The sequence below is a fragment of the Lissotriton vulgaris genome, chromosome 7, assembly GCF_964263255.1.
Source record: "Lissotriton vulgaris chromosome 7, aLisVul1.2, whole genome shotgun sequence".
NCBI classification, from domain to species: domain Eukaryota; kingdom Metazoa; phylum Chordata; class Amphibia; order Caudata; family Salamandridae; genus Lissotriton; species Lissotriton vulgaris.
Genome location: NC_141695.1, coordinates 222,534,582 through 222,560,396, shown reverse-complemented (window position 1 = coordinate 222,560,396; position 25,815 = coordinate 222,534,582). Strand labels below are relative to the sequence as shown.

The following is a 25,815-nucleotide window of genomic DNA, read 5'->3' as shown; positions in this document are numbered from 1 at the left end:
ATAATTATCGCTATTGCTTGGTAATATGCCCCTCTGTTCCTTATATTGGTTTCCACTGTATGTCGGGAAGTGATTTCCCATCGAAGGTGATTTGAGGCACTGACTCTGCCTTTGCGATGAAAAAAGCAAGGCTTTTGTCAAAGTTGGGTTGGGCTGTAAATTTGTACCTGGTGCCATAATCTCTGACTTTGGGAACTCTGACCATGTAAGATCCTAATGATCGGACCCCTATCTTACCCTCGAAGCTGTGATACAGAACCTCAGTTGGCCTGTCGGCAGTGAGGACGAACGGGTCGGAGCCTTTCAGTTCAATCTTGAGCAAGTAGCCTGCAGGAAGGGTCTTTTCTTCCTTAATTTCTCCCAGTTGGTATTTTACCTCTATTTCTTGGGAAGCAGAACATACACCACACTCTGGGGCATATGTACAAGCCCCTATCGCCCCACAACATCTCTTTTGCGGACGTTGTGGCGGCGATAGTGGCTGCGCCTTATGTACAAGGAAGCTTTAAGCCACTTAAAGTTGCCTTGTACATAAGGTACCCTTTCACGTTATGGTTAGCGTGAAAGGGATGTGCAGTGGGTGTCGTGGGGGTGTTCCACCACAACACCCATTGTATTTTATGCTGCCCCCTACGTACAAGGATGGCATACATAGGAGGCGGCGCCAAAATGTAGCCCAGGAAAATCCTGGTCTTATGTTGGCGAAACAAGAAGATATGCATTATTTCTCCTCGTTTTTACTTATTCCATGTATGCTGCCTTGTGCAGCACACATGGAAAAAGCAAAATGCCTTGGTTTGTTTATGTACAGGAAGGTGTGCCTCCCTGTACATGAACATACATTTAAAAAAAATGCCATTTTGTAACTTTTATGTTTGCCGCATGAAGCAGCACACATGAAAGTTACAAAATGGCATTTTAGGCTTGTTTATGTGCAGGAAGGGACACCTTCCGACACATAACCAATCCTTCCCTGCACGTGGACTTCCTTGTACTCTGGCGCAAGGGTGCCTGCGTTGGCGCTAAGTTGTTAAACTTAGCGTCATCGCAGGGGGAACGTAAGGCTGCACCACATTCTTGTAAATTTGGTGAAACCTTGCATTTCCGAAGTGGTGGAGCGTGTCGTTAAGCCAAGGAGGCTAACAACACACGCTCCGCCACTTCATTCTACATATACCCTTTGTTTCTTTTTTTTACTTTAATAGTGAGCGCAGCACCTGATAAAACGGACACAGCGCTCTGCAATAGGTATCGCTTTTGCAAAGTATGAACTATTGGTGTTGTAAATGACAATGCCTTTTTTTATATTATAAAAGATATTGCTATTTACAATGCCAATATCTCAAAATCAAGCAATTGCGAAACGTATTGCATTGTAAATGCTTGTTTTTAAATGTCAGTGATCTCCTGTGGGGGCGGCCTTTTCTTCATTAAAAGCAAAAGCTTTGCTTGAAATGTTTTTGCATGTATTTGCCTGCTGTAAATGGATTCTGAATGTCGCTAAGATAATGCTGCTTTTCATATGCCGATGAACTTGTTCTGTTTGTTAAATGGTGGACTGGGTTCTGTACAGTAGAAATGTGTAATTTGGTTTGCATTTTCATCATATCACAATGTATCTCTTGTGTGAGCTCCATTTGTGTCATTGACTCTTAGCATGGTGTGAGATGCAATGGGCTCCAAGCATTTTGGTGAGATGTTTGTGTTATTAAGAGTTTGTGCAGGTGTAAATTTCATTCAAAACACATGGGCCCTTATTTATGAGGCCTTGAGTCAGTTTTGCGCCGCCGCCTTTGCGTCACTTTTTGTGACGCACCAGCGGCGAACAAAATGCGCCTTGTTGCGCCATATTTTAAAAGTGATGCATCTAGGTAGATGCGTCACTTTTTAAACCCCTGCGCCACATTATACCTGCGTCAGGTATAATGTATGCAGAGGGGGCGTTCCCCCGCAAATAGCCTCGTAATAGTGAAGCAGTGAAATCTATGAGATTTCACTGCGTCACTTTAAGGATGCTGTTGCGTCAAAATCTTGCGCCTGCCTCACAGCAGGCGTAAGACTGACGCAAGCCCTTTCACATGGGGCTTTCCCCATGTGAAAGGACGCATTGCTGAGGTTGCGTCACTTTTGTGACACACTCCAGCAATGCATCACTTTTGCGCTTACAGATGCGTCAGAAATACTGACGTATCTGTAAGTCCTTGCGACATGATGCGTCATACATTAAATATGACGCATCATTGGTGTCGCAAGGAGTGCGCATTGAAAAGTGACGCATCGAAGTTTTCACACAGCGATGCGTCACTTTTCATAAATGAGGCCCATGTTGTTGTTGTTGCCTTTTCATTTGTTTTTTCAGTGCAGATTATACAGTTACCATCACCATGAATGATGTGGACTATGATTGTGTTGTGCTGTTGTGCCTTCACCATTTCAGTGTATTATCTTTTTTCAGCATGCCCTGCGTCGTGTAGTTTGTTCGGTTTAGCAGTTTTTTTCACATTGAGGGAATGTTTTTTAACGAGTGAATATGTACACAATGGCCACCAAAGTGGCAGCATGCAAAAAAGTACACAAAAAATGTCTCAATTAGTAATGCACCTCCAATGAAAAGAAAGGACTCACCACTGACGGCTGTAGCAGGAGATACGCGGACACTATTGTCGCTGAATCTGACAATCAGCAGTCCAAATGGAATGTGGGGAACGCGCACAGTGTAGCTGCCAGAAAGTTTGACGAGGTCGTACAGTGCCCATGAGTACGCCGTGCCAGGGATAGGGTTCCACTGAATGCCTGTGAGCGGCTTCCCATCCAAAGTGATCAAAGACACAGCAGAGGTCCTTATTGTAATGATTGCAAAGTTCCTGTCAAATTTGTTGCTCCCAATGATTTTGTAAGTGGTGTCATACTTTGTGACATCATAGATGTTCACTATGTAGGGTTTCACGGGCTTGCCTTCCCTTTGGCCCCCGTGGTTATAATATGTCACCTGGATTGCATGATTCGATGTGATGAACACAGGATATTTGTCGTCCATTTGTATCCTGACCACCTCTCCGGCATCCAGGGTTTGCGTCTTCCTGGAGGACCTCCATTCATAATGTAGGCGAGTGTTGCTTTTAGAAGCGACAATGGTGATAATGCCTGGACTGTCGGGCGAAGACAGGGCAGGGACCAGGAATGCTTTCCCCCAAAGGATAACTGGCAAGAGGGGTGTGGTCACACTGATGGATTTGGGATCTGGCCTAGAATAGCTGCATGTGCTCACTACGTAGACTGAGCTTTTCGCTGTGATTTTCGTGCCCGAGAGGTCATCGCTACTTTGTACGTAAACTACATGGAAAGGTTCAAGGTCGATAGTGAACTTGCTGCCCGCTGGGTATGTCTTCCCTTGGAAATTTACAGTTACAGTTGGGTAAATATCTACCCTATTGGGACTCTCATTATTAGAAATTGAAAATTCTTTGGTAGTTCCCTGTTCTGCAGGTGGGGTCACAACATAGTACTCAATCCCCAGTAGTGTCACGGGGAGAACACTGATGATTGTCGAACGCTCACCCTGCTGTGTTGCGCTTTCAAGTGAGATGACATTATTTGAGCTAACCACAATGGAATATCCAGGAGTTTGATATGACAGTAATTCTGAAGGGATGGTAAATGAGATGGTGACTGTCTGCCCCTTTAAAAGGTGGAGTTCCTTCCTGTAGTTCATCTTCGCAAACGTAAGGATGACGGTTGTTCTGTCAAAGTAGACTGTAATGTGGAGGTGCACGGTTGTCCGCTCTCCGCTTGTGCTCTTGGGGCTTGGAATGATGAAGTATTTCCCCAGGTGACTTAAGGGTTGGGTTCCTAATACAATCAGAAAAAAAGGTCAGATGTGGTGCACTGGGACTTTCTTTGTCACATTTTTGTTCACCACTCTCTAGCAAGGCTTCATTGTAACCTACAAAGCAGTCTTGTGTCCAGTTGCAAAAATTACACTGTTCATCCATTTGTATTCTAAGACTTTAGTGAACCTTACAACAGCATCTCACGGTCAAATTGATGTTCTAGCTCCTATCCATTCCCTGCTAGCTGTTCTCCAGATCCATTCTGCCCACTCCTTAAACTTCCCTCCTATTCCCTGCCATCTGTTTCCCAGCTCCATTCTGTCCACTCTTTAAACCTCCCTCCTATTTCCTTCCAGCTGTGCCCCTGCTCCATTCTGTCCACTCTTTAAACCTCCCTCCTATTCCCTTCCAGCTGTGCCCCTGCTCCATTCTGCCCACTCCTTAAACCTCCCTCCTATTCCCTTCCAGCTGTGCCCCTGCTCCATTCTGTCCACTCTTTAAACCTCCCTCCTATTCTCTTCCAGCTGTGCCCCTGCTCCATTCTGTCCACTCTTTAAACCTCCCTCCTATTCCCTTCCAGCTGTGCCCCTGCTCCATTCTGCCCACTCCTTAAACATCCCTCCTATTCCCTTCCAGCGGTGCCTCTGCTCCATTCTGCCCACTCCTTAAACCTTCCTCCTATTCCCTTCCAGCTGTGCCCCTGCTCCATTCTGCCCACTCCTTAAACATCCCTCCTATTCCCTTCCAGCGGTGCCTCTGCTCCATTCTGCCCACTCCTTAAACCTCCCTCCTATTCCCTTCCAGCTGTGCCCCTGCTCCATTCTGTCCACTCTTTAAACCTCCCTCCTATTCCCTTCCAGCTGTGCCCCTGCTCCATTCTGCTCACTCCTTAAACATCCCTCCTATTCCCTTCCAGCGGTGCCTCTGCTCCATTCTGCCCACTCCTTAAACCTTCCTCCTATTCCCTTCCAGCTGTGCCCCTGCTCCATTCTGCCCACTCCTTAAACATCCCTCCTATTCCCTTCCAGCGGTGCCTCTGCTCCATTCTGCCCACTCCTTAAACCTCCCTCCTATTCCCTTCCAGCTGTGCCCCTGCTCCATTCTGTCCACTCTTTAAACCTCCCTCCTATTCCCTTCCAGCTGTGCCCCTGCTCCATTCTGCCCACTCTTTAAACCTCCCTCCTATTCCCTTCCAGCTGTGCCCCTGCTCCATTCTGTCCACTCTTTAAACCTCCCTCCTATTCCCTTCCAGCTGTGCCCCTGCTCCATTCTGCCCACTCCTTAAACATCCCTCCTATTCCCTTCCAGCTGTGCCCCTGCTCCATTCTGCCCACTCCTTAAACATCCCTCCTATTCCCTTCCAGCTGTGCCTCTGCTCCATTCTGCCCACTCCTTAAACCTTCCTCCTATCCCTTCCAGCTGTGCCCCAGCTCCATTCTGCCCACTCATTAAACCTCCCTCCTATTCACTTCCAGCTGTGCCCCTGCTCCATTCTGTCCACTCTTTAAACCTCCCTCCTATTCCCTTCCAGCTGTGCCTCTGCTCCATTCTGCCCACTCCTTAAACCTTCCTCCTATCCCTTCCAGCTGTGCCCCAGCTCCATTCTGCCCACTCATTAAACCTCCCTCCAATTCCCGGCCAGCTGTTTCCCACTTCCATTCTGCACAGCCTTTAAACCTTCCACCTCTTCTCTGTCAGCGCTTCACCGGCTCTATTCTGCACCCCCTAAAGCTTCTGCCTCTCCCCTGCCAACTTTTCACCAGCTCCTAAAAACTATGGTCCATTCCACCCCTGCTCTAATGCCCCAACCCCCTCCCTGCCATTCTGCCTCTTCCTGAACCAGCTTTAGTGCAGCCCCTCCCCTCGCCTTCAATGATATGTCCTGTCTCATATTCTCCAAAGTGCTCTGTTGCGTCATACTGCATACATAACATCAATACAAAAGGTGCCACCAGAGCCCTCCCGGATATGTGGCGTGGGCCTGCAGCCAGGTGTGGAAGTGTGTGGCTGCTTTGATTCTCTGATTAGATAAAGGGTTCTACCTCAAGTGTATGTAGGTAAATAGTTGCATTTGAGGATTCTGCATTGGCATTGCCCCCAGCACTCTGGATTCTGACACCGTTCCATATTCACTAACCGGCTATGATGGCACACTACACCACCTCTCTGCTTCCAACAGTAGTAAAATGTTTTGAGAATTGTACTCACCGTCGAGGTCTATGAAGAGCCTGTCCTCGGGGGTCTCGGCCGATGGTCCTGAAAGAACAGAAGGACGCTTAGAAAAGCATTCAGGGCAGCAGTGCTGCGAAAAACATGTCAAGTGAAACCATCATACGCATGGAATAGAATACGAGCTAGCAGGATTCAAACACTCGCCGCCGACACGGACTATCCGTGCGCTTGGACTGGTGTTTGAGGGAGCTCAACTGTCAAGGAAGGAAAATAACAAGCACTTGAAACAAGACCTGAGGTAGCAGGACTGCGAGGAGCATGCAGTGCGACCCATTCATATGCGTAGAGCAGTGTTTGTGGTATCATAGAAGCCAAGGACTTGCCAATGCAAGCCAATGTCACGTGTAGAATAGGATTCGAGGTACATGTCGATCACACGCCAATGCAAGCCATTGGTATGCGTAGAATAGCATTCAAGGTACATGTACATGACACGCCAATGCAAGCCATTGGTATGCGTAGAATAGGATTCAAGGTACATGTCAATCTCAGGCCAATGCAAGCCATTGGCATGCGTAGAATAGGATTCAAGGTACATGTCGATCACACGCCAATGCAAGCCATTGGCATGCGTAGAATAGGATTCAAGGTACATGTCAATCTCAGGCCAATGCAAGCCATTGGCATGCGTAGAATAGGATTCAAGGTACATGTCGATCACACGCCAATGCAAGCCATTGGCATGCGTAGAATAGGATTCAAGGTACATGTCAATCTCAGGCCAATGCAAGCCATTGGCATGCGTAGAATAGGATTCAAGGTACATGTATATGCCGTGCCAATGCAAGCCATTCGTATGCGTAGAATAGGATTCAAGGTACATGTATATGCCGTGCCAATGCAAGCCATTGGTATGCGTAGAATAGGATTCAAGGTACATGTCGATCACACGCCAATGCAAGCCAATGGTATGCGTAGAATAGGATTCAAGGTACATGTCGATCACACGCCAATGCAAGCCATTGGCATGCGTAGAATAGGATTCAAGGTACATGTCGATCACACGCCAATGCAAGCCATTGGCATGCGTAGAATAGGATTCAGGGTACATGTCAATCTCAGGCCAATGCAAGCCATTGGCATGCGTAGAATAGGATTCAAGGTACATGTATATGCCGTGCCAATGCAAGCCATTCGTATGCGTAGAATAGGATTCAAGGTACATGTATATGCCGTGCCAATGCAAGCCATTGGTATGCGTAGAATAGGATTCAAGGTACATGTCGATCACACGCCAATGCAAGCCAATGTCACGTGTAGAATAGGATTCGAGGTACATGTCGATCACACGCCAATGCAAGCCATTGGTATGCGTAGAATTGGATTCAAGGTACATGTCAATCTCAGGCCAATGCAAGCCATTGGCATGCGTAGAATAGGATTCAAGGTACATGTCGATCACACGCCAATGCAAGCCATTGGCATGCGTAGAATAGGATTCAAGGTACATGTCAATCTCAGGCCAATGCAAGCCATTGGCATGCGTAGAATAGGATTCAAGGTACATGTCGATCACACGCCAATGCAAGCCATTGGCATGCGTAGAATAGGATTCAAGGTACATGTCAATCTCAGGCCAATGCAAGCCATTGGTATGCGTAGAATAGGATTCAAGGTACATGTCGATCACACGCCAATGCAAGCCATTGGTATGCGTAGAATAGCATTCAAGGTACATGTACATGACACGCCAATGCAAGCCATTGGTATGCGTAGAATAGGATTCAAGGTACATGTGGATCACACGCCAATGCAAGCCATTGGTATGCGTAGAATAGGATTCAAGGTAAATGTACATGACACGCCAATGCAAGCCATTGGTATGCGTAGAATAGGATTCAAGGTACATGTCGATCACACGCCAATGCAAGCCATTGGTATGCGTAGAATAGGATTCAAGGTACATGTATATGCCGTGCCAATGCAAGCCATTCGTATGCGTAGAATAGGATTCAAGGTACATGTCGATCACACGCCAATGCAAGCCATTGGTATGCGTAGAATAGGATTCAAGGTACATGTCAATCACACGCCAATGCAAGCCATTGGTATGCGTAGAATAGGATTCAAGGTACATGTCGATCACACGCCAATGGAAGCCATTGGTATGCGTAGAATAGCATTCAAGGTACATGTACATGACACGCCAATGCAAGCCATTGGTATGCGTAGAATAGGATTCAAGGTACATGTGGATCACACGCCAATGCAAGCCATTGGTATGCGTAGAATAGGATTCAAGGTAAATGTACATGACACGCCAATGCAAGCCATTGGTATGCGTAGAATAGGATTCAAGGTACATGTCGATCACACGCCAATGCAAGCCATTGGTATGCGTAGAATAGGATTCAAGGTACATGTCGATCACACGCCAATGCAAGCCATTGGTATGCGTAGAATAGGATTCAAGGTAAATGTACATACGGTGAAGAGACATAGCACATTAGGAGCAGCATCACATTGGATATGAAGGAAGATGAACTCCATGACAGTCTGTGCAGAGTTACGGTGAGAGGCCTTAGCGCATTAAGATTAAGTAGCATTGCATTGAATATAAAGGAAGATGCTCTCCATGACAGTCTGTGCTGAGCTACGGGGAAGAGACTTAGCATTTTAGAATAGAATAATATTTATTGTCTAATTAATAAAAATCATCACAAAATTATATATTACAATACACATTAGAAGCAGCATTGCAGCACGCATTGGATATAAAGGAAGATGCACTCCATGACTGTAGGAAGCTGGCTCTTTATATGGTACATCAAAATGAGTTATATTGTGGAAGGGGTCCAGTGGTTCTCTTATGAGTGAACAGGTATCACCAGCTGGTGTGTACACAACATTGAGACCGTTAACAGCCTACTTGTCAAGAACAAGTTGTGCAGGTAGTCTGACCAGGTCAGAGCATGCATCAAGGCTGAATTAGCTCAGATCCTGGAATTGGGCGTAAGTGAGCCCTCTGACAGTCTTTGGGCCAGCCCAGTCATTCTGGTACGCATACCTACCCCAGGGGGAAAGAAGGAGTTGAGATTCCATGTGGACTGATGCTCACCCTATACCTAGAGCTGATGAGCTCATTGATATTTTAGGATCTAGTAAATACCTGAGTACATTGGATTAGACCTCAGGCTTCTGGCAGATTGCCCGCAGTGAAGGAGCAAAGAAGAGGTAAGCATTCTCTACTCCAGAGGGACGTTATCATTTTAGAGTAATGCCCTTTGGCTTAAAGAATGCACCTGACACCTTCCAAAGGTTGGTGAACCGGGTATTATCTGGCTGGTGTAGTTCAGTGCACCTTATCTGGCCAATATAGCTGAGTACAGTTCCACCTGGGAGGATCACTTAAGCCACCTGAAGGAAGTGCATCAGGACTTGCAACAGGCAGGCCTGACTATTAAGGTCAGCATGTTACAAATGGGGCAGAGTTCAGTTCTAGGTAGAGGGCATGTTCAAACCATTTTGAACAGAACAGCTCCTACAACCTAGACACAAGTCAAGGCCTCCCTTGGTCTGATTGGGTATTATAGAAGATGTGTTCAGAACTATGGGACCACTATGGCTCCTCTAGCAGAACTCACTTCTAAAAAGCAGCCAAAGAAAGTCATGTGAACCCCAGAGTGTTAGAAGGCCCATGACACTCTGAAAGAGGCTATGAGTTCAGCTCCCGTGCTACTGGTCCCTGACTACAGAAAGGAGTTTGTGTTTCAGACGGATGCTTCAGAGCAAGGGATTGGGGCAGTGTTGGCACAAGCAAATGTGGATAGCCTTGATCAGCCAATTGCCTTCATTAGCAGGCGACTTCTCCCCAGCGAACAAAGGTGGAGTGCCATTGAGAGGGAGGCCTTTGCTGTGGTTTGTTCCCCTGAAAAGCTGAGACCATACCTGTTTACTACTCACTTTTTCAAACTGACCACAGCCCTCTCAGATGGCTAATGCAGATGAGGGGGAGAGGGGAGAATCCAAAGCTATTGAGGTGGTCCATTTCTCTACAGGGGATAGACTTCACAGTGGAAAACAGACCTGGGACTGCTCATGCTAATGTGGATGGACTTTCCAGGCTTTTCCACTTAGATGATGAGGACTACCAGAGTGTAGGCTAGTTACCCATCCCCTTTCGTCTGGGGCTGAGGGGTCCATGTGAAAAGGTTATTCTTTTTGCCCTGGTCACCCCATTTTATGACTGATAGAGGTGGTAACTGACTCTGACTGCGCCCTAGGCTCTGCTAGCCAGGGCCAGTGCTCTGATTAAAAAGGTATATGGTAATTAGATGTAATAACAATTGGCACTGAAACATACCTGTAAGTACATAGTATATAGTAGGGCATGTAGTTGTAGAGGTCCAGCTACTTTGAGTCACTTAACTGTTCACTTTTGTGTTGCCTGATGTCATTTTAAAGTCAGCCGTGCTTTGCAAGCTGCTTCAAATTTAAATTACATGCAAATTCGACTTTGGATCTAAAGGTACATCCAAAGTATTAAACAACCTTATTTGTAGATATAAGTCACACCTAAGGTGGACCCTAGGTGCGCCCAGGGTAGTGTGGCATGTAAAAGTAAGCAGGGACATTTTAAACGATGTTTTATATGCCCAGGTGAGGGAATAACTGCAATTTTGTTTTTCCCCATTGTAGCACTTTTAGCTCCTTAGGCTACCATGGGAATACTGTAATAGAGTGTATCGATTGACAGTAATGAGCTAACATAATACTTCAAGAACTTAAAAGATTGATAATGATAAGTCCAACAACTTGCCACAGTTCAATTTAGCATAACTAATACCAAAAAGAAGCTATAAACCTTTATTTTCTGTGAGCCAAAATCCAGGTTCTAGCAGCCTTTCCTGATCAGCTAGCCCTTAATCGGGTTAACTTAACTACTTTCAGGAGGTGATAAGATTCCTGCACAGAGACAGAGGTTATCTGATGGGGGACTTCTGCAGCTGCAGAGATCAGGCTAGGGCGGGGGCTGGGTGAATCAAACTGGGCTTCAAAGAGAGTAGACAGTAAGGAAGGCCAGCCGGGTCTACCCCCTCTTCCTGTACCCCCAGTCAGAGAGATCCCCAAGAGTGGAATTTGCAGGAGGTCTGGAATGGGAGTGTTAAAGGAAAATGAGCCACACCAGTGGGTTGCCATAGCCAGGCCCTACTGCCAAGGAGAAGAATGATCTATCTTGAATTTTAAAGTACAGTGCTTTGTGGGACAAGAATATGCCACAATTTGGAGGAAGCTGTCATACTTTTCGGTGGCGCCCTGTATCCTATTGGTCGGTGGTGCCCCCTTGCTTATCGCCCCAGAACTAAATGAATATATGAGCTAGCAACTCAGATCTGGTGCCGGATACTACAAGGAAAAGGACTGCCCTGCTGGATCCCTGGTCTGCACCCCACAGGAGTCCACCCTGAAGGACTGCCTCTGCTGCGCATTTGGAACTGCAGCCCTTAGGACTTTGCCTTGCTTCAAAAAGCATTAAGGAGTGGACTTCCTGAAAGCAACAGGTTAGCAGAGCTCACCTGCATCATCTCCCCTAAAAACTCCCAGAGTGGGGTGCGTCCTGGAGTGCGTCCAGTGGACTTTTAAGGATTTTACCAGGTGCATTGTTGGAATTTTAGTCCCAACTTTTGAGGAGCAACTCAGAGACACTGGACCTTGGATTTATGTTGTGGACATTTTGAACCCTCAAAGGAACTTCAGGAAGTAGTTCCAGAAGTTTGTTGCAACTTTTGGAAAAATCTCCATAAGGAAACCAAATCCAATGTTGAAAGCCAAGCTGACAACCTCACACGGCGACCCAGCCTGGATTTCAGGTTCGCCCCGCTGAACGCTCCAGATCTCAAGACTTTCAGGAGTTGACCGGGAGCTCCCACTGAACCAAGCCAGCGAAGTTGCTGTAAAGCCAGCTTGCTGCATAGGCTCGATCGACTTCAAGAAAAAATCATCCAGAAAATTCTATGTGTGAAGGTAAAATTTTGACCGAGGCCTCTCGGTTAGTGTATCCGACCAGGGCTCTATCACAGTTAATCTCAAACTTTGACTTTGTCCTTGTCCTTGTCAAGCACGACCAGATTTCCCAAGTTTGCACTATATATTTTTAAGCACGAGAATCTAGTGGCACCCCCTCCCCTCAGCGCCTTCAGACACTCATGGGTAAGTAGAGCGCTTTACAAGTACTCTGATTGATTGATTGAATGTGTTTATTTTTTTTAAAATCATATCTCCGGTTCACAAATGGATTTCTGTTGTTTTGGGGTCATTTTAATCATACAAATATTACTATTTTTATAAATTGGTTGTGGATTTATATTGCGTGTTGTGTTTTACTTATTTAATGTATTTGTGTTTTTAACGGCTTCACACACCTATCTCATAAGTTAAGGGTAGAAAAAACACGTGTTGGCTGCTTTCTGTTGGAACATAACATATAGAGAACCTGTCTATGAATTAAAAGGGAAGAACTTATCATCATCTATGACTAAATTGGACTTTCTTACCAAGGACTGAAGGACAAAGGGTGTCATTGCTTGTGTCATAAGTTAAGCCCGCCTGCTCGATGTCAGCTAAGAATGGTTGAGAAAGGGAATACTTTATTGAGACCTTGTCTGGACCTTATAATGCGTTGATGGCCTTATTGCTAGTGATGGGTGCCTACTTACCCCTACTAATAATCCACCTTCCAGCATTTAATGATATCACTGATGACATCATGAACAGCATCTCGTATTTATGCATATTATATCAGTACCTATGGCAAGAGTCCTTAACCATCTCATGTCAGCATTTTTACAGGAGACAACAGTCAATATTTACGCCTGATCAACCTTTTAACAAAGAGAGGCGCCAGATCACTCTTTTATAATAGGCACATTTTCAATGGCTATTTCAAATCAGCTTATGTAAGCGTAGTTTTTTTTAACTTAGTTTACTCAGCTGAACACATTGCTCCAATATGAATGCTGAACTTTTTTTCCCCAAAACCTTACTTACTTTTTCTATATAGTGGTAACAAGGGGTTAAAAAAAAGTAGAATATGTGTGAAAGTGAACATGTCTTTATATCTCTTGATTAGTGGAGAATTAGACGGAACTGTTTAAGCCTAGTGACAGTCCGACTAATGTGAAGATTTGTCTCCAATTGCATTTCCAAATATGCTCTGCCTTAGTGACAACCTCAGCTGGCCCATGAAACACTGGACACCACCCGCCACTTTTTGATTGAACAAGACAACAGATTAACAAAGAGACTCACCACTGATGCGAATGGCAGGCGTTCCATAGGCTCTGTGATTCCCATATCCTATGTTTTGGAGATAGAAGGGACTGCTTGGGCTGTCCACATTGTGACAGCTGAACCCACTGCCATAGGCAAATTGTGCCCAAGAATAGTCACTTCCAGGAATAGCTCTCCATACAACATTAGAAAGTGGTTGTCCATCAAATGTGATCCCAGAGGTTGATGAAGTCTTGGCTATGAAAACAGCAATGTTTGTATCAATTTTATCGTGTCCCAGGATTTTGTAGGATGTGCCGGAGCTTGCAATGGAAGGAATGTATATGAAGACTGGGTAGAATACATCTGCTCCTCTTTTCCCCCCTTTGATGTAGGAGAAGACCTGGATTCCATTACTACTTGTGATGTCCACGATTCCTGCGCTAGTGTCAATCTGTAACACCTGCCCAGCTTTCAAGTCATCTCTATACTTTTTCCCCATCTTCTCATACTCCAAATGAGTATTTTTGGATGCTACCACAAAAACAATAGCAGTGCCGTCTTCTGGGCACACGACTGGAACAAGGAACCTTGTGGCCCATCGAGAGACAGGTGAAAGCTGCTGAGAGACATGACTGCAATCGTTTTCTGGTCCAGAACAGCTGTGCCCACTGACTACAGCCAGGGGGCTCATAGATTCTACCCTGGTTCCAGACAGGTCGTCACTGCTTTGAATCTGCAACACTTGGAAGGGTTCAAGAGTAACAGTCAATATGCTGCCTGCTCTGTAGGTCTTGCCTTGGAATTTCACAGCTCCGGCCAGGTGGATGCCCACCTTATTAGTGTCCTTGTGGTTTGTGATGGAGAACTCCTTGTATTCGCCTGCTGGTCCCCATGGTGGCGTTACCACATAATATTCCTTTCCTAAGACATTCATTGGGAGGATGACCATTATGGCTCCACTATTGCCTTTATAGTTCTTTGTAATGACTGATATAACTTTGTCTGCTTTTATAATAACAGAAGAATCAAAGGTATTGCTTCCATGCAACTCAACAGCTTTGGGAAGAGGTACGGAAATTGTCTCTCCTTGCTCCACACTGAATTCTTTCCTGAACTTGGATTTGTTGATGATGATGGAGACAGTGGTTGATGGAAAGTAAGCTGTGATGAGAAGTTCAAACACCAGAGCTTCAGCTTTGTTCTGATTTTGTAGAAAAGAAGTGACAAATTCCAGACCTAGTACTCCTGATGGCTGGGTACCTAAACAAGAGGAAGAGAGAAAGTCACCTGTGAACCTGTGAACCAACACTTGGTGGCATGACCCTTAAACATTTCTGTGTTCTACATCGTAGGGTAAAGGCCATGTAATAAGATTGAGTAGATTTGAGTGCTGCTCAACATTAATGCTGCCACTTGCACTTGTTTTGAGGTGCCTGCACTTTAACCTCAATAAACATAGCAATTTTACTGCATATGCAAACACAACTTGAACATATGTTTTTCAGTGTTGTAAACTCACAATCCCACAAAGATGCCCCACATCTCTCACAAAAGCAAATGCAAAGCAATACTCACTTCTTGAAGGTGGAAGCTGGGGTACTGCCAGTGCGGGAGCTGAAAGGAGAGGCCGGACAAAAAGTGAATATAAGGTTCAGAGTGGCAAGAGTTTCCTTCCAGCGCTTCCCTCCCGCAGCCCATATTTTCTATATTACTAATACTCAAAGTGCGGATGCTAGTCGCATGGGTGCCTAGCATGTTGTTGGCTTGAGTGTGACTCAGGCCTGCTTCCCTGAGATAACCAGTGGCTGCAGAAATGGCAGTTCAAGAATGGACAGAACAGCAGAGACGTTTTAAGGCAAGGACAAAGTGGGCAATTGCCCAAGGCCCCATCTTTTAGGAGGCCTCCTGGGAAAGCAAACTTTTACTTTGCCTGACTTAAGTCTGTTTCTCAGGCTCAACCTTGAACATATAATTCAATATTGTTTGGAATCTTGGGGCTTGAGATATCAGAAAATGGATAGTAAAATTCAAAGTTGTTCCTAACAAGGACCCAAATGATTGCTGGCCCCCAAAATCCTTAAGATAGCACTGCAGTATAGTCACTGTTTATGACTGTTCTTTTAGCAACACGTCATTTCGTCATTAGACACATGAATCACCAGGAGGATAACGGGAAGTTGAATGATGACACTTCCCCCATGTATCCCCCTAAAGTGATGAAGCTCAGAGAGTAGGGTATCACTGAGGTCCAAGACAAAAAGCATTATTACAGCAGCAAGACACCCCAAAGGAGAGGGATTGGACCATAAAAACAAGCAACCCTGTTCCAATGCATTGGATTGACAAGCAGGAGACATGTTTGCTTGATTTTGGCATTTTTCACAGCTCCATCAGTTACCTGACAATATGGAAAATATGTAAGTGGTCAGATATTTTGGAATTTGGTGCAGCAGGGCACCAATCCTCCTTCCTTTGAAGCCCATAGCCTCAGATTCCTATGTATGAAGCATGATAGCAAAATGGACTTCCATTGCACCACCAGACTTGCCCCAACTGTAATGGTTTGTATATTGACTGTCAAACTTTCTTGAAGTGAAGAGTAGAATAGAGCCATTCCCTAAAATGCATGCAAACTCTACTATAGACTTATATAAACTGTTGCAGAAGGCTATACCAGTTGGTAAAGACCCTGAACTCGAGTTGCGGCTCGGGCCTATAACTAGAGAGAGGGTACTTAACAACTGGTATAGCCAAAGGCAAATGGGCTATAAGGCTGTTAGAGTATGTCACCCAATGAGGGCAGAATGTTCTAGAAATAGAAAGACAAATATTGAATGTTGAAGAATAAGGCTGTACCAGAAATTAATAGCCCTCTGCCACTTCATTGTCTTCAGTGGTGCTCCCAACATTCTTCTGTGCTAAGTAATGTTACAACAGATTGCAAACTATGTCCCCCATTTATATAGTGGGTATTGCAAACATTTCCAAGAGAAAACTCACCACTAATGCGGATTCCAGGAAATCCGTAAGAGCTGCCATCCCTGTATCCAATGCTCTGGAGTCCGAAAGGAATATCGGCGAGGTCCAGTGTGTGGCAGCTGAACCCAGGTCCAAAGTCATATTTTGCCCAAGAATAGTCGCATCCTGCCACAGGATTCCATTGGAGATTAGAGAGTCTTTTTTGATCAAGGGTTATTCCAGAGACAGAAGAGGTTTTTGAAGTGAGGACTGCAATGTTATTTTCGAAGTGGGGCAGCCCAAGTACTTTGTAGGATGTACCGTAATTCTTAACACTGGGGACGCCAACAAAGTAGGGTCTGAATGACTTGTCTCCTTCTTTGCCACCTGTGTTGTAATAGTGGGTTTGGACGCCAGCGCTAGCAGACACGAAGAGAGTGTTTCCACCTGAAATCTCAATCTGCAAAATCTGTCCGGCTACCATATTCTTCGATTTCTTGCTTCCACCCAACTGATACTCCACATCTGTATTTTGGGATGCAGTCACATATACAATGTCAGTGTTGCCGCCCACATTCATCGGTGGGACCACAAATGTTGTCCCCCAGCGAGGAACAGGCAGAAGCTGCTCAGCAATATGGCTGCATAATCCTTTTTTTCCCGCACAGCTGTGTCCACTTGCTACGGCAACAGGTCTGTTAGACACTATTTTGGTGACAGACAAGTCATCGTTGCTTAAAACCTGAATGACCTGGTAGGGCTGCAGGCTGACTGTGAGCGTGTCCCCTGGTTTGTAATTCTGCCCTTTAAAGGTTACAGTTCCTTGGAGGAGGATGTCTACTGTGTTGGAATAGTCGTAGTTTGCCACAAAAAGTTCCTTGCTTTGCCCTTGACCCCCAGATGGTGGGGTGACTACGTAATACTCCTTTCCCACCTCGTTGACAGGAAGCACCAGAATAGTATCACTGCTGTCCTCGCGAGAGTTGAGCGCCAACACTGATATTACCTTATTTGATCTGATGATGACGGTGGAGTCATAGATGTCCCCGTTTAACATCTCCAGATGCTTAGAAATGGGAATTATCAACGTCTCACCCTTCCTGACGTTGAATTCTTTACGGAAGTTGGACTTGTTGACGATGATGGAAACAGTGGTGGAATCATGGTACGCAGTGACAAAGACCTCGAAACGTGCTGGCCCAGGTTTGTTGTGATTTTTCAGACAGGCAGTGATAAATTCTTTGCCCAGGGGGCCAAAGGGTTTGTTACCTAAAAAAATCAGAAGCAATACACAAGTTACTGAGTATTCATGGACAATTGTATTTTCTTGGTGTAACCACCTCTTACGTTTCCATGACATTTATTCTTATTTATATGTATCAAACTACCTGTAGATAATTTACATGTGAGACAAGAGCTAATTTACTCGCATGTATGCTGAAATCTTTCAATTGCATATTGCCAGTGTTGAAGACCATGCAGCATTGACCTCATCTACCCGAGACATTGCCCACAGAGAATATATGTGAGTGATATTCCAAGACGGATGTTCAGCGTTATCTCCTCAGTCATGGATGTCAATTAGTCGTAGCCAGATGTAGGCGTTGCTATCCTCGGCTAGCTCTTTGATGCTCCCGGCACTACCTGTGTTACCCCAGCTCTTAGGGGTCATGAAGGCAGCAGGAGGACGAGAAGGTACAAATGGCTATAAAAGTTCTATAGGGATCTCTCATTGCCTTTCTCTCGGTAATGAATGAAAGGCACCAGAGTGGGGGAAAGGCTGGAGTGCGGGGCAACTCTATAATATATCAGGCTCAAAGAGTGACTAGTTTCACTTCCTCACCCCTGTAATTTAGCTAAATCAACATCTGTCTCATCAATGAAGCAATTCCTTGACTTCATTTTAACTGTGGCACTCACCGCCCCACTACCGACCGCCACTCAATGGCCTTCACAAGTATTTCACTTTATCCTTGTGCAGTGCTTAGTTCATAAAGTAAATAAATAAATAGTATGCCCAAAGTTTTTCTAAGGAGGCCACCTTCTACTTCCGCCACGGAGGCAGCCCACTTCCACCACCGGCCCGCAAGCATGTAATCATGAATGCATAGGGGTCGGCTCATGCTATGTTTCATGCAACTTGGAGTGCCTGGGTAAGTGTAAGACGGGAATGACATGGAAAATATGCAAGAGTCAAATGTCTAAAGGGAGGAACTCACTACCAACATAGAGAATCCTATTTTATTTATTTATTTATTTATTTAAAGGGTTTTATATAGCGCTGACTTGACCCGGGAGTATCAGAGCGCTTTACAACATTTAGAAATAACAGAGTTACAGTAAATATTTAGCACATTTAAATATTGAAGCAATGCAATTTAATAAATTTGAGGAAGGGTACAATAACTAGGAGGATCTAAGAGAGAACAGATTGGAGCAGGAGGAGCTGGAGGAGAGCAGAGAAAAATTTAGTGAGGGGGTCAAGTAAGAAAGTGAAGAGCAAGAGTGGGGAGAAGGGAATAAGGGGAGCGCAGGTGGTAGGGGGTGGGTGAAAGTCTGAGAAAATACAGAAAAACGAGGGAGTGAATGGGAGAGGAAGAAAGAAAAACAGGTAAGGAAACCGCTAAAGACAATGTAAGGTGGAAGGGATAGGTAGTCATTGAGCTATAGCTTAAGGACCCGAGTATTTTTTAAGAAGGAGCAGCTTAAGTTCTTTTTTGAAACAAGAATAGGAAGAGTTGCAACGTAAATCTTTGGGAAGGGCATTCCAGATAGATGGCGCATTTCCAGAGAAAGAGCGAGACTGCTTTGATCACTTTTTTAACAGAGGGGAACAAGTACAAGAGCGTTGGTCCTCCTCATAGTTCTAGTGCAGCCCGCTTTGTGTAGTTTGTTGGAGAGGTAAGAAGGGGTATTTTGGTAGAGGGCTTTGTGAGTGATGCAAGCGGTCTTGTAGGTAGCTCTGCCTTCAATCAGAAGCCATTTAAGGTTTTTGAGAACGGGGGAGATGCGCTCAAAGCGTCTGCAGTCAGAAACTACCCTGGCAGGGAGGTTGAGAACAGATTTGATAGGGGGTAGGACTTTAGGTGTTCCTACAAGATTCGCATTACCGTAATCAATTGTGGACAGGACCAGTGATTGAACAACTGATTTAAAGTCATCCGCAGGAATAAAGGGTTTAATTTTTTTAAGATGATGTAGTGTAAAGAGAGCAAATTTAACAGAGTTTTTTATATGGGGAGTAAGACTGAGGCTATGGTCAACGCTAATGCCAAGGGACTTTACTGAGCGAGTGATGGAGAGAGAACAATTAAGAGCTTTAATGTCTGAGATCCAGTTTTGGATAGGGAGCGCGTGGTTTTTAGGGGAAAAAAGGACAATTTCAGTTTTTTGGGGGTTTAATTTTAGGTAATTATAATGGAACCACAATTGAATCTTAGTCAATGTGTCATTTAGATGTAAGATGTCATCATGCGATTTGATCTTACAGTCAAGTTGGTTATCATCTGCATATAGGTGGTAACTGACTCCTGCTTGTTTAAGAATGAGAGTGAGAGGTTCCATAAAGAGGTTGAATAGAGTAGGAGAGAGAATGGAGCCCTGGGAGACACCCACATAAACAGGTTGGGGTGTAGAGAAGCAGTTAGAGATTTTAATTTGTTGGGTTCTATATTGGAAGTATGAGGTGAACCACTTGAGGAGGGCACCATCCAAGCCAAAATGATTTTTGAGGATATTGAGTAAAGCAGTGTGAGTAACGGTATCGAAGACAGCTGAGAGGTCAAGAAGAATGAGGAGGGAAGATTCACCCATATCTAAGGAGAGATGGATGTCATCGATGATGTTGAGCATTGCAGTTTCAGTGCTACAGCCCTTCCTAAAGCCTGATTGTAGGGCGTTCAGGAGATTGAATGATTCGATATGTTTGTCCAATAATAGTAGTCCAGTACAGAGCAATTATGTGTTTAAGATCTTGTACCAGGTAGGATGGAAAGGGATCTTTTGTATGTGAGAATGGTTTGAGCTTGGCGATGATGTTCAGGACATCATGTTCAGAAACTGGGCTGAAGTTGTTCCAGAGAGCCTTGTTTTTAAGTTGGGGGACGGAGTGGGAGGCTTCAAACGGAGTAGCAGCTGGAGGGGGTTGTGCGGGATCAGGAGCAATAATGGGAGAGGATGGAGATACGGAGAGGGAATAAGGGAAGAGATGGTGGTTAACTAGAGGGGGGGTAAAGGCAAAGGAATGATCCACTTTTGAAATTTTATCGGAAAAAAAGCTAGCAATATCTTCGCATCTTTCGACCGTAGCTAGTAGTTGGGGGGCGGGGGCTGAGGAAGTTTGGGTTTTGATGATGTTAAATAATTCCTTGGGTCGGTTTCTTGCCCGATCTAGTTGAGCGCGGACGAAAGTTGCTTTCTCATTAAAGATATGTTTTTTATAGTTAGCCCTTGCAGTTTTGAGGAGAGTAAGATTTGAGGCGGAAGGCTGTTGTCTCCAAGTGCATTAAGTCTGTCTGAGAGGACGTCTCTCATTATTAAGGTCAGTATTGAAAGAGGATCTGGAGGGTTTATTTGTTTGAAGTTTTAGTTTAGCTGGGGCTATTAAATCAAGGACAACGATAGAGTGCAGATTTCTAATTATTTTCTTTTGTCTGATTAAATTTGAAAGAAGGGTGGGCAACAAGCTATTGATCATAAAGAGGATGAGGTGGTGGTCAGACCAATCAATAGGAATAATGTGAGAAAGAGAAGCCAGATCCTTGCTAGTAATTATAGCGTCGAGGGTGGCTCCTTTAGAGTGTGTAGGAGAGTTACAAAGTTGTTTAAAATCATTGATGTCTAGTAAGTCGTTGATAAGAATGACCGAGGGGTCATCTTTTTTGTTGAAATGGAGGTTATAGTCACAGAGGAAGAGATTTCTAAATGTGCAGATAGGTGATTGAACAAGAAGGTCAGAAAGCTCTTCAGGAAAGAGAAGAGGTTCGCCAGGTGGGTGATAGATGTTATGTAGACAGATAGGGGGGGATCCCTGTACTGTAAGCTCTGCACCTAGATATTCAAAAGTGGTGCGTTCAGGGTGATTAATAGGAGAGAGTTGAAATCAGCTTCATAAATTATGGCAAGGCCCCCTCCAATTTTTCCAGGCCTGTCTTTTCTGAGGATGGAGTAGTCAGGGGGTAAGAGCAAGTCAATGGTTGAGGTGGAATGAGTATTAAGCCAGGTTTCTGTCAGGAAGGCGATGTCAATGTATTCACTGAGGATGGTTTCTGCAATTTCAGTAGCATGACATGACGCCGATTGACAGTTTATCAGCATTCAGTTGAGAAGTTTAGGGTCATTAGGTGTTGTGGGGGGGCAGGAGTGGATATTGGTGAGTTGCTGAGGGGGTCTCGTGGAACTGGGGAGGATGGGATCCTACTAGTTCCCACAATCACTGGGATGGATGAAGGAGGAGGAGGGGAATTCGTGGCGGGTGTGGTGGTGAGGGGATGGACTTTATTGAGATGGGGAAGACATGTAAGGGGAGAAAGAGCGGGGAGGAGGGCAAACTAAGTGAGCTATTTTTGCTTAGAGGACTATGAGGAGAGTTGTCATTAGGGGCAGAATTCACTAAGTTAAGGAGCGTAGGGTACGTTATTGTTGGATCTGGTGGATAGGTGTAATTGAGCTGGTTTATTGTGGAGAGGCAGTAGACTTCATTTCTGAGTAAAGAGAGTTCTAACACAAGGGTTGAGCGATGGAGTTCAATATTAGGGAGTGTTTGAGAAAGAAGTGAGACCGGGAGGGAGGCAGGGAGATTGGATGTGAGTGGGGAGTCGTCCATGTTATTCGTGGTTGAAGATATAGGGTGTGAAAGAGGTGGGAAACCAGGCGGAGGAATGAGAGGGGTGTTAAGGTTACAGGGTGTGGTGGGAGTAGAATTGTGAGAGAAGGTATAACCAGGAGTCAACATGGTGTCATAGGAGGAACTAAGGGTCTGTGAGGGAAGTTGGGTACTGCTAAAAGAATAAAAGGGAGGATGGTTGTCAGGAGAAAAAGTGAAAGATATTGGTAGTGCCATTGTGGGATAAAGGGGGGGGGTTACATGAGGAGAGGTGAGGATTTGTGTGACTGATGGTGAGGTAGTACAGTTATTAGGAGGGATGGATATTGGAGATATTCGAGGAGCATTTGAAGGCTCAGGGGAAGTGGGTATCGAAGGGCAGGAAGTTTGGGAGAAAGTGGGGGTAGGAGGAGGGATATATGAGGTGGAAGCTAATGGTGATGTGGGGGTGGGCAACAGAGAATTGAGTGTTTCATTTGAGGTTGGAGAAATAGGGGAAGGCAAGGAAAGGGTCAGTGTGTGTTGAGATAAGAAGGTACCATGCAGTTGGGGTGCTTGACAGTTGATGGCAGTAGTGGGAATTAAAGCTTGGGATAGGGAGCTAAAGTGGTGTTCAAAAATGGAGAGGTGGTGTTCGGAAGCTTGTATAAGGATATTCCCAGATTTAAATATAGAAATGTCAATTTCAACAGGAAATGTGGTGGAAAGTTTCAAGCCATAAGGAATTTTGCAGGACTTCGTAACAGGAAGGAGTTGGAGGGAGATGCTTTTCCATTTGGAAGGGCGCATAGTGAAGAAGATGTAGTTCGTTTTTACTATGGAGTTTAGGCTATGGTAGTTGTCAACAAATAAGGTTTATGGTGGCGAATAAGAAGTTCATATTTAAAGGTTTTTTTTGCCGTTTTTCAAAAGGTATGAAGGGTATAGGATAGACCAAACGTAAGAGCTGTGTCTGGCAATGGGTGATTCCGATGTCAGATGGGTATCATCAAGGGGAGGCATGATGAGTCTGTGAATGTGGTGGGGGGAGGGAGGATGCGCGATGAATCAATCAGTTGCAATGTGAGAAAAGGGGAGAGGGTGAGCGATGAACAGGGGGCAGGGGAATATCAATGAAATGTGAAAATCTCCTTGTGGAAAGATGAGCCAAGAAGGTGTTAATAAGTTTGGGAGGTAATGGATAGGGGGGAAGGTAGTGGAGGAGGGAGGTGTCAGGGAAAGATAGTAGACTGGTCAAACTAAGAGAATGGAGAGAATGGGAGTGGGGAGATAAGATGGTTGAGAGAAGTAAAGTAAGGGAAAAAAAGGCGGGTGAGTAGGACTAAAAGGGGATGAATGCGATATAGAAGTCAGTGAGATAAAAAGGGTGTGGATAAATAAATGAAGGGCGGGAAGAAGGAATAAGACTGCCATTGAGCATCTGGATAAGATAGAATAGAATAGAATTAGAATTTCACATTGCGATAAAAATATAAAAGGGGTATGTCAATATGCAAGTTGGGAGAGTAAAGATAAATAGGTAGTTTAGCACCGAATAAATGAGGTAGAATGCTGTGAGTGCACTAGATCATTAAGTGTAAGTGAGGTGGAATAAGGATAAGTTGTGGTCATTCAATGTAGGTGAGGTGGAATAAGGATAAAGAATAATAAAAATTTACACCAATTAACAGGTCAAATGAGGTGGATCTCTGAAGGTGTACATAGGGCATTATTAAATAGTGATTTGCACAATACAAATCTATATCTATATCTATACTAATATAATAAAAAGAGAGCCCAAACCTTTGAGGCGGGTAATCTCAGGAACCACAGAACGAATCACAACACCCAATACAGCGTCTGAAAGGGCAGTTGCAGCAGAAGGACATAGGCTATGCAGACACCCACCATATACATTTAAAAGGTAAAAGAACCGTGACAGCAAAGTAGTCCCTTGTGGGCGTTTCTGCGTTGTGCTGTGGGCGTGTGCTGGGGGCGTGACAAACGCTGGGAGCGTGTGGTAGGTTGCGCCCTTCATGCCATGTCTCATATTGCGTGCTGGGGTCGTGGGCTTGTGCGGGGTGCGGGATTACGGAAAAAAAGCAAGCGTTGTGCCCAATATTTCATTGTTTTTTCTTCCCAGGTTCTGTACATTCCAGCTCCAGGTGTGCTTGCCCCAGGCTCCCAGTGACGTGCACCTTCTTTACTGTATGGTGGTCAGGCATGGCACTAATCCCAAGGGCCGGAAGGAGTGCAAACAGGGGCCATTTTGCAGGAAATGTAATCTAGCCTTAACTTCCGGTGGCGCCTGAAGCGCACACTGGAGATTTTCCACTTCTGTTGCGCACAGGCCTCGCGCCACGCACATCCGGACACAAGGCCCGCCTCCACGGAAATAGCAAGAAAGGGACTATCCTTCCCCCGGGAATATGTGATGATATTCCGCAAACCAACATCCCGCATACCATTACTCCGCAATTTTCATAACGCGGGACTATTACTCCGCAAAGACATCATTCCTAAAACTTTTACAACGCATATGACTGTATCACGCATGCCAATATAACGCAAATGCATGTATGGTAAAGTCATATACATTGTAAAAGTAAATATTAAAACATCAAATATATGTTTGTATATATGAGTATATATATATATATATATATATATATATATATATATATATATATATATATATATATATATATATATATATAAATACAGATGTATATATACACATTTAATTAAAACATTTATTCTTTTAAATTGCATTATTCATATTATTTTTATTTATTATTTTATTTTATTACCCTTGCCACCCTAAAAACTACTCCCACCCTGCTCCCTTTAACCCTTTCGATGCTGATGACGAGCTCAGCTCGTCATGATGCACAGTTGAGCTGTGCTGATGACGAGCTGAGCTCGTCATGAATACAGGAGAAGAGTAATTTCCAGCACAGGGGGGGAGAACACCTAGCAGCCAAGGTGTTAAATACCCCTGCACCCCATAATCATAACCCACCCGTACTCCTTAAAATACCCCAACACCCTTAAACACTAACCCATCCTAACCCTATAAATATACCCTGCACCCCAAAACCCAAACCTATCCCTGAACCCTAAAAATACCCCTGTACCTCAAATCCCAAACCTAGCCCTGAACCCTATAAATACCCCTGTACCTCAAAACCCAAACCTACCCCTGAACCCTAAAAATACCCCTGTACCCCAAAACCCAAACCTAGCCCTGAACCCTAAAAATACCCATGTACCCATGTACCCCAAAACCCAAACCTACCCCTGAATCCTAAAATATCCCTGCACCCCAAAACCCAAACCTAGCCCTGAACCCTTAAAATACCCCTGTATCCCTGTACCCAAACCTACCCCTGAACCCTAAAAATACCCCTGTACCCCCAAACCCAAACCTAGCCCTGAACCCTAAAAATAACCCTGTACCCCTGTACCCAAACCTACCCCTGAACCCTACAATACTCCTGGACCCCAAAACCCAAACCTAGCCCTGAACCCTAAAAATACCCCTGTACCCCAAAACCCAAACCTAGCCCTGAACCCTTAAAATACCCCTCTACCCCAAAACCCAAACCCACCCCTGAACCCTAAAAATACCCCTGTACCCCAAAACCCATACCTATCCCTAAACCCTAAAATTACCCCTGTACCCCATAACCCAAAACTATATCTGAACCCTTAAAATACCCAAACACCCCAAAACATATACCTCAGTACCCCAAAACATATACCCCTATACCCATACTT

At 44.8% G+C, this 25,815-nt stretch overlaps 1 protein-coding gene across 1 annotated transcript in view; it reads right to left on the bottom strand.

Annotated features, from left to right (window-relative positions):
* Positions 1 to 25,815, bottom strand: part of LOC147701255 (uncharacterized) — a 282,557-nt gene that overhangs the window by 242,993 nt on the left and 13,749 nt on the right. Inside the window, 5 exon segments of the mRNA XM_086929324.1 lie at positions 2,626 to 3,849; positions 6,039 to 6,086; positions 13,311 to 14,534; positions 14,850 to 14,888; positions 16,275 to 17,501. Coding sequence (XP_086785450.1) covers positions 2,626 to 3,849; positions 6,039 to 6,086; positions 13,311 to 14,534; positions 14,850 to 14,888; positions 16,275 to 17,501 — 3,762 coding nt within the window.